Source organism: Ciona robusta, chromosome 13 (genome assembly GCF_009617815.1).
Source record: "Ciona robusta chromosome 13, ASM961781v2".
Lineage (NCBI taxonomy): Eukaryota > Metazoa > Chordata > Ascidiacea > Phlebobranchia > Cionidae > Ciona > Ciona robusta.
This window is the reverse complement of record NC_143247.1, coordinates 877,755-888,264: the sequence shown is the minus strand read 5'-3', so window position 1 is coordinate 888,264 and position 10,510 is coordinate 877,755. Positions and strand designations below refer to the sequence as shown.

Below are 10,510 nucleotides of genomic sequence, written 5' to 3'. Positions count from 1 at the left end.
AATTCAAGTCGTAACGTAAAAATAATTTAAGTCGTAACGTAAAAATAATTCAAGTTGTAACGTAAAAATAATTCAAGTCGTATCGTAAAAATAATTCAAGTCGTAACGTAAAATAAATTCAAGTCGTAACGTAAAAATAATTCAAGTCGTAGCGTAAAAATAATTCAAGTCGTAACGTAAAAATAATTCAAGTCGTATCGTAAAAATAATTCAAGTCGTATCGTAAAAATAATTCAAGTCGTAACGTAAAATAAATTCAAGTCGTAACGTAAAAATAATTCAAGTCGTAGCGTAAAAATAATTCAAGTCGTAACGTAAAAATAATTCAAGTCGTAACGTAAAAATAATTCAAGTCGTAACGTAAAAATAATTCAAGTCGTAACGTAAAATAAATTCAAGTCGTAACGTAAAATTAATTCAAGTTGTAACGTAAAAATAATTCAAGTCGTAACGTAAAATTAATTCAAGTCGTAACGTAAAATTTATTCAAGTTGTAACGTAAAAATAATTCAAGTCGTATCGTAAAAATAATTCAAGTCGTAACGTAAAATAAATTCAAGTCGTAACGTAAAAATAATTCAAGTTGTAACGTAAAAATAATTCAAGTCATAACGTAAAATTAATTCAAGTTGTAACGTAAAATTAATTCAAGTCGTAACGTAAAAATAATTCAAGTCGTAACGTAAAAATAATTCAAGTCGTAACGTAAAAATAATTCAAGTTGTAGGGTAAAAATAATTCAAGTTGTAACGTAAAATTAATTCAAGTCGTAACGTAAAAATAATTCAAGTTGTAACGTAAAAATATTTCAAGTCGTAACGTAAAATTAATTCAAGTTGTAACGTAAAATTAATTCAAGTCGTAACGTAAAAATAATTCAAGTCGTAACGTAAAATTAATTCAAGTCGTAACGTAAAATTAATTCAAGTTGTAACGTAAAAATAATTCAAGTCGTAACGTAAAAATAATTCAAGTTGTAACGTAAAAATAATTCAAGTCGTAACGTAAAAATAATTCAAGTCGTAACGTAAAAATAATTCAAGTCGTAACGTAAAAATAATTCAAGTCGTAACGTAAAAATAATTCAAGTTGTAGGGTAAAAATAATTCAAGTTGTAACGTAAAATTAATTCAAGTTGTAACGTAAAAATAATTCAAGTCGTAACGTAAAAATAATTCAAGTTGTAACGTAAAAATAATTCAAGTCGTATCGTAAAAATAATTCAAGTCGTATCGTAAAAATAATTCAAGTCGTAACGTAAAAATAATTAAAGTCGTAACGTAAAAATAATTCAAGTCGCAGCGTAAAAAATAATTCAAGTTGTAACGTAAAATTAATTCAAGTTGTAGGGTAAAATTATTTTTTGTGAGATTAAGATCCAAAAATAATACAACTTGTGATATAAAAATAATACAACGTATTACATTATTGCGATTTATTCGTGTTGTATTTTGACCAGGTTGGGCCCCCATACAAAACACTTTCGATAATGCGTTGGCGTAACTCGAATCATCTATTTGAAAACACATCAAATATTTTACTTTTGGTTTCAATCGAAACCTTGTTTTTCCCCGAGTTTTATAAAATTAATCTCAGGTTCTCATATCGTCTGAGTCATTGGTGTTTGCGTAAATTTCGTTAGTTTAAGCGATAATGCAGGAGGTGAAATGATCATGCATGCTTATTCAACATTTGTTCTTGTGAAAAATTACTACAAGACTGAATTTCGAATTTTGACGTCATTAAAATTTAAATGACGTCACCAGAAACTTGGGTTTTTGGCAAAATATACCAAAAGATTTTATTGCCAAGTTGATTCCTGGTTACGTTACTCATGGCCTACGCGAAAATAAATAGGGCGATTCATGGCCTACACAATACACGGCCTATGGGAATACACCGAAACTGCTCAGAAAATAAGAGGCCTATTGACGCGAATAATGCCCATTATAATACATTGTTACGTCACGGTTTTATGAATGAAATTTTGATTTTCAAAACGGAGTTTATGATTCAAACAGATACCGATTATTTATATTTTGTAAATTTCAGTTGCCGATAAACCAATATTTTAATGCACCTAAAATGCTTGGCTGATTAAAAACTAGAGATCAGATTAGAATGATTAAAATCAAACTACATGTCTACTTATTATTAATTAGTTATTAGTGAACTTGTAATTAACTAATTAGATAATTTGAGACATTTTTCAAATAAATTTTAATATTTTATAATTATCAGCTAATGCAGTTTGTTTGTGTATCACCTTGCCACTTAAACAGACGCGTAAGTGACCTAAAGTAACCTTTACATGCGCCTGAAAAACAAGCCATGCGGTGGACGCATGATCAGACGCTTTGACCAAGTTTAATACATTAGAATATTAGATTGTTACGAATGAGATGAATTAGGTATACGAACCACGTTTATTAACAAGTTAGCGCTCTGGATTAATTCTGACTTACGCACGTCGCTGGCCGTCTGGTTACTTGGCCCCGATAATATTTTTATGCTCTTGCCGATAATTGGAAAACCGATAATCGGTTGTCATCTACTAAAACTTGCTGCATATTACCCACAGTGTGTGCAGCATAGAGATCAAATAAAATCGCCTTTCTTTGACAGAATGAATTTAAAACTTTGGGTTTTGGGAACCGTATTCTTATAAAAATACATCACGGTTTCAAGTTCACCAAAAAATGTAAATACTATGATGGTGATTCATACGTTATAATAAATCCTCCCTTTTTCAATTAAAACCAACAATACGTGGACTTATGACCATTTTCGTGAACACCTGTTTTAGAATGCATATTTGCTTTAATCGTCCCTAAATGAGTAACACATATAGTGGGGTGGGGGAAGATGGGACACTTTGTCAGACGAGATTTTTTTAATTTTCTTTTTACGGACCCCCATTTAATGAGAATCAGGAAAATAAGGTTACAGGATTATTCGACAGTATTATTACGACTTTATAAAACGCCCGTCAAAGCTGATTACTGTTTTTAAATATTAAAAAAATATATAAAATAGAAACAGTATACTTTGAACAGGTAAAAATGTGAAATAGTAAGGTTCTATTTTGTAATGCTCGCTAAATCATAGTAAAGCCAATGAATTTTTTTAGTTTGCGTGTGCGAACGATTAAACTAGTTTCATAGCTTTGTAAAACAACCTTGAATATTTCGTACAGTTTGAGTTTGTCTTATAAAACTAGTTATAGTTTTGTAAAAAAACACTGAGATATAAGCATGAAGAAAATAGGCAGGGGTCAATATGACTTTAATTTGAGATAAAAACAAAAAATATCGGTTTAATGGCAATGAAACTAGCACAGACTGTTAAACTCGGTAGGTTAACTACAAGTTGCAGAATACTGCTAATGTAAACATATTTTAATTTAGAGTCCCATCTTCCCCCACATGGTAGTTTTGTATGTTTTCATTGCCAAACTTTAAAAGATTTGCTTTTCATTTAGTAATTTATACCTCAGGGGGTTTTCAACTATAAGATATTGATATAATAAAATGATAATATTTTGAAAATATATTCGAAATTTGGTCATTTGCACTTGGTGATAATTTATGGGAAGTGGCTTGTGCCAAAAACAGAGTAGTAATACCCAATTTGGAGCAAAAATAAAAACTTATCAATAGTTATTATTAATTTTCTGTTATTACAAGTTCATATACATTTGTTGGATACAATATTTACCCATTGATGTTTGAACATTACCCATTGTCGTTCACACAATACCAATTGTTATGCAATAATAAAATGTATAGGTAAAATGTTAAAAACTATAGCAGTAGGGCAAGTAAAAAATTGTTTAGACTTATTTTCCAAAGCGAACAGTTTTATTTCGTGTTATTTACGTACATTACTATTTATAAATACACTTATTAATCGAAATTAACAATGATTTCAAACTGTCCCATCTTATCCTGTGTGTTTTCGAAATTGTAAAATTTCACCTGTTGTGCGGACCGCTAAATAACTTCTCGTGTGTTTTATTATATTTTTTAAATTGTTGTCAATTAATAAAGGAACGATAGTACTAATTCGTGGTATTACCCAAAAACCGTCATCTATTTTGATTTTGGAAATATTTGGCAATATGTGCTTAAGTGTCCTATCTTCCCCCATTGTACTATACTAATGGCAGCATTCGTTTTAATGTATTTTGGTATTTGGTGTATTTTATATTAAACGTCGGGTCTACATAATGAAAATATGTTGATTTTATTGTTACTGACAGAAACACTATATTTAGACCAACCGTGGTAGTTGTGCCATGAACCCCACGAAGCAAAGATTCATAAACTTCAGTGGTTGTGGTTGAAAGCAACCGCAACTTGTGTGGTTTCGTAAACGACTTCAATGCATAAACTATGTCTCCAACTTCAGGAAGATGCATTGGTAGAACTATCTTAAGTTCCACGGGAATACAATCTTCAAATTTCCTTGAAGTTTCATCGTCATTGTATTCATAAAGCCAACCAAACCGTTGGATCAAATCTTTACTCTTGGCCATCAAGTCTTCATCCCTGGCCGAACTTAATGACTTCATCATCATTGACTGCATGAACTTCTTCTTCTTTTCATAATCTTTAATCATCTTAACGGGGAAAATAAGTTTTAGTTGTTTATATGCATGAGGATTACAGATTCCGAACATAAATGTTACTACCATGCTCCATTGCGTATCTTTAAAGGTGGATTTGAGTTGTTCGAATTCAGGATACGACACAAAGAGCATTAAATATACAGCTGCGTAGAATTCCTGCCAGGTGAGGTGGGTAAAGTAACTTCGTTTATTTCCTTCCAAGATTTTCATTCGTAATCCAGACGATTTATCGACATAAGTGTGGAAAAAGTTTGTAACCATTTCATCAGCCAGCTCGACGGCATCAAAGTCACTTTTCTCGAAAACAAGTTTCCTTTGTTGAAGGCCCTTATATGCAAGGTGAGCAAGTTTGACCATTTCAACTCCAACTTTATCCAGGGGAACCTCTCCTTTCAAATGGGACGACTCTACAAACCTGGTCATAGAAAAGATTAAAACTTGAGTCATTGTTTTAATAACCCTGCCTTCGTTTGAGAGCAAATAAAGCACAATGAGAATAAAATTAATTGGAAGATAACACAGATGAGCAAGGTTTGGTTGTTGGTCCAATATTTTTTTGATGGCCGGGTACTTCTCTCCACAAAGCTGTGTTCCAAGATTATTCTTTGCTTCTTCCAGGAGTCCAAGAACCTCAAATATAGAACTAGGTCGATAATCAGGGTGCAGCTTGTACATTGGACCTGGTCTAGATGTAACTACCATTTTAGCTTTGGGTAGCAATGTGAAGTTGAACAAATTCTTCATGATATCGACCGGTTTGGATTTCCCATCAAGTTTACACACGTGGGAGATCATGGCGAACTTTTTCGTTGAAGCTTCATCCAATCCATCGAAGAAGATGGCAACATTTGGATTGTTGTGTAAGAATGTAATCAAAGCCTTGCTTTCCTCTTCAGTGTAATTGACTTTAACCCTGCTGTTGCTGGTTAGGAACTCTAGTAGTGTCATCTTTCTATTAAAGTCGATGTCTTTCACTTTAATGAAGAACGGAAATTCAGTGTCAGGTAGAAATTCATGCTTGAGAATTTGGTTTACCATCATCTTTAAAAGAGTGGTCTTCCCAACACCTGGAGGTCCAACCACCCCAACAGTGTTAGCATGTCGTCTTATGTACTCAGCTTTGGCAGCTTCTGTTGTACGTTTTCTAGCACCACGTTGCGCCTTTTCCAACGCTTTGTCGAACATTTGGCCGATGGTTACTGAAGAGTTGTTTACACGATTTGAACTTAGATAGTCTCTGCGTTTCATCTCTTCTTTCCACTCATTATTTATTGGTTGTCGTACATCTGACATCTCAAGTCTTACTGCTTCTATATTACGATCGAGTTGTATTGGCATGTTGGATTCTCCAATAACTTGGTTCGAACGATCGAATAACTGGCTTTGTAGATTTTCAGCTGTTTAAATATACGAGGTTAGTGTATTCACGACGCACTCTGTGCTAAGGCTATAAATACACCGGAATAAATACTTTAAATATCTTTTAAATCAATGTCAATTGTATTACGAATGGAATTTTGTATTTTTATATTAAGTACTTGTTCATTTAGAGTTTTTGTTAAGCTACGTTTCTTGATGTTATGTTTTATATTATGTATAGTCAAGCTGGGTAATAAAAAACAATTAGGTACTTGAGGTAAGAAAGGTCAACCCTCCTCGCCCGCTAAAATTATGTTATCGCAAACAGCTTTTATGGATAAAATCATGGATAAAGATAAAATCATAGATTTTATGGATAAAGTATTTATTTGGCTTATTTTTATTTAACTTTTATCCTAACTGGTAATTGTTTCGTAGGTTTTCATTTAGTTAAATCAAGTGTAATGCTTCAGTTACTTCTTGTGCTTTATATAGGTTATGCAAATTCTGGGCTTTGTTTTCAGTCTAATAAATGCTATTTGTGAGTAGCTTATGTTTAAAAGTAAGTAGTCAAGTATATTGATTATAACAGAAGAGAAAAGCATGAGAGCAAGGCCTTTAAAAATGTATCAGAGATAGTTTTAGTTTTGTAGAAAAACTAAAAAAAAGTTGATGTTTCTGAAAAAAATACAGACTGCATAATGAATAAGTTACGATTAATGTTTGTATTTTTCCCCACTGTCAACTTTAAAAGAAAATTAAGCCAAGTTTCTTTCGAAAAGTTTGTTTTTTATTGTCTACAAATGTTCTTTTGCCCCAAAGACAGGGTAATAAAAAGCAGAATTAAATAATCATAAAAATCCTACGGTCCAGAATGTTTGTTGCATATTGTTCCTCCAGACTAAGAATTGTTTCGAATCTATTACTTAAAGGGAAAATAAAAGTTTGTAAAATTTGCCTTTTATTCGACACTTGACAGTATTTATTATATTATGATATTATGTATTTTGATTCCATAAACCTTTACGTTTAATATTTGTCTTTGAATGCTTTGGATTCTAAACCGTTTCTGTTTGTATCTACGTTTAACTTTAACGGGACACTTAACCATGCAATGTGTATTAATTATTTCTCACAGTTTTTTATACTAACAGGTTGGTTATATTGTGTTTCAAAATATTAAATGAATGCATTTTCCTTTCCTTTAGTTCCATAAGGCGTTAAAACAACGAAGTCTTCATCCAGATTATATGGTCTTTACAACTACAGCTGTTTCAACATGTATTGACATACCAGCAAGTGGAGTAAACTTAAACCTCCAACTATCGGTTTAACTTACTGTACCATACATACTACGGTACACTACTATATACACTAATACACACCAGTACACTACTATATACACTAATACACACCAGTACACTACTATATACACTAATACACATCAGTACACTACTATATACACTAATACACACCAGTACACTACTATATACACTAATACACACCAGTACACTACTATATACACTAATACACACCAGTACACTACTATATACACTAATACACACCAGTACACTACTATATACACTAATACACACCAGTACACCACTATATACACTAATACACACCAGTACACCACTATATACACTAATACACACCAGTACACTACTATATACACTAATACACACCAGTACACTACTATATACACTAATACACACCAGTACACTACTATATACACTAATACACACCAGTACAATACTATATACACTAATACACACCAGTGCACTACTATATACACTAATACACACCAGTACACTACTATATACACTAATACACACCAGTACACTACTATATACACTAATACACACCAGTACACTACTATATACACTAATACACACCAGTACACCACTGTATACACTAATACACACCAGTGCACTACTATATACACTAATACACACCAGTGCACTACTATATACACTAATACACACCAGTACACTACTATATACACTAATACACACCAGTACACTACTATATACACTAATACACACCAGTACACTACTATATACACTAATACACACCAGTACACTACTATATACACTAATACACACCAGTACACTACTATATACACTAATACACACTAGTACACTACTATATACACTAATACACACCAGTACACTACTATATACACTAATACACACCAGTACACTACTATATACACTAATACACACCAGTACACTACTATATACACTAATACACACCAGTACACTACTATATACACTAATACACACCAGTACACTACTATATACACTAATACACACCAGTGCACTACTATATACACTAATACACACCAGTGCACTACTATATACACTAATACACACCAGTGCACTACTATATACACTAATACACACCAGTGCACCACTATATACACTAATACACACCAGTACACTACTATATACACTAATACACACCAGTGCACTACTATATACACTAATACACACCAGTACACTACTATATACACTAATACACATCAGTACACTACTATATACACTAATACACACCAGTACACTACTATATACACTAATACACACCAGTACACTACTATATACACTAATACACACCAGTACACTACTATATACACTAATACACACCAGTACACTACTATATACACTAATACACACCAGTACACTACTATATACACTAATACACACCAGTACACTACTATATACACTAATACACATCAGTACACTACTATATACACTAATACACACCAGTACACTACTATATACACTAATACACACCAGTACACTACTATATACACTAATACACACCAGTACACTACTATATACACTAATACACACCAGTACACCACTATATACACTAATACACACCAGTGCACTACTATATACACTAATACACACCAGTACACTACTATATACACTAATGCACACCAGTACACCACTATATACACTAATACACACCAGTACACTACTGTGTACACTAATACACACCAGTACACCACTGTATACACTAATACACACCAGTGCACTACTATATACACTAATACACACCAGTACACTACTATATACACTAATACACACCAGTACACTACTATATACACTAATACACACCAGTACACTACTATATACACTAATACACACCAGTACACTACTATATACACTAATACACACCAGTACACTACTATATACACTAATACACACCAGTACACTACTATATACACTAATACACATCAGTACACTACTGTGTACACTAATACACACCAGTACACTACTATATACACTAATACACACCAGTGCACTACTATATACACTAATACACACCAGTACACTACTATATACACTAATACACACCAGTACACTACTATATACACTAATACACACCAGTACACTACTATTTTAAACCCAGCCATCGTTCAAACTAAACTTTCCTAATAGAAATGCTGCAATAACATTATCTTTATTTTAACAAACACGGCAACGACCTAAAAACATTCGCTAGAATTCTTAACCTCTACTCTTAAATGCTAAAACTGTAACGTAACAAAAAGTATAGTAAAACTTGGTAGCAAAAACTAGGGTTTATTTAAGGTCATGTAAACAATAAAGTTAGGTATACCATCTGCAATAATCCCTGAGTACAAACTAACCAACATGTTTGGGTGGAAATATTATAAAATCAAATTATTAAATAAAACAAAATTCCATTCGTAACACAACAGACATTGTTGTTATTAGGCTTCATAAATATTAGACGTTCATGAGGATTCCTGGGTCGTGTATTGAGTCACGCATGTTGCTTACAGTGATGGTTTAGTTTTATGTTAATTGATGTAATGTACATAAACATGGTCGACTCACCAAGTAGTTGAACTTTGACAGGAGCAGGTTCGGGGTGTTGGTGAACAGTGACATCTTGTACACTTCCAAACTCCACGTTACCAGTCGTTGTTACGTGTGCGCTGTCCTATAACAATACAATATCTATGTTAATACTTGACAGTGAGCATGAGGTGTATGAATACACCAGGTGTGTCTGGTGTATAAGAAGACACCCATGATATAACTGGACAGTGAGCATGAGGTGTATGAATACACCGTGTGTGTTTAGTGTATAAGAAGACACCCGTGTTATAACTCGACAGTGAGCATGAGGTGTATGAATACACCATGTGTGTCTGGTGTATAAGAAGGCACCGATGTTATAACTCGACAGTGAGCATGGGGTGTATAAATACACCACGTGTGTCTGGTGTATAAGAAGACACTCATGTTATAACTTGACAGTGAGCATGAGGTGTATGAATACACCGTGTGTGTCTGGTGTATAAGAAGACATCTATGTTATAACTTGACAGTGAGCATGAGGTGTATGAATACACCACGTCTTTGTGGTGCATAAGAAGACACCAATGTTATAACTCGACAGGGAGAATGAGGTGTATGAATACACCATGTGTGTCTGGTGTATAAGAAGACACTCATGTTATAACTTGACAGTGAGCATGAG

At 33.0% G+C, this 10,510-nt stretch overlaps 1 protein-coding gene across 1 annotated transcript; it reads right to left on the bottom strand.

Moving 5' to 3' along the window:
• Positions 1-3,895: 3,895 nt before the first annotated feature.
• LOC149725615 (NACHT, LRR and PYD domains-containing protein 14-like) lies at positions 3,896-9,987 on the bottom strand. The gene is made up of 2 exons (XM_089891224.1): positions 9,862-9,987; positions 3,896-6,027 (listed from the first exon to the last, which is right to left on the bottom strand). The coding sequence occupies exon 2, from the start codon at positions 5,966-5,968 to the stop codon at positions 4,154-4,156; it is 1,815 nt and encodes a 604-aa protein (XP_089747350.1). The 5' UTR covers positions 5,969-6,027; positions 9,862-9,987; the 3' UTR covers positions 3,896-4,153.
• Positions 9,988-10,510: the final 523 nt, after the last annotated feature.

Excerpts from the sequence above, each read along its gene's own strand:
- LOC149725615 (XM_089891224.1), bottom strand. The coding sequence starts at position 5,968 with ATGCCAATACAACTCGATCGTAATATAGAAGCAGTAAGACTTGAGATG.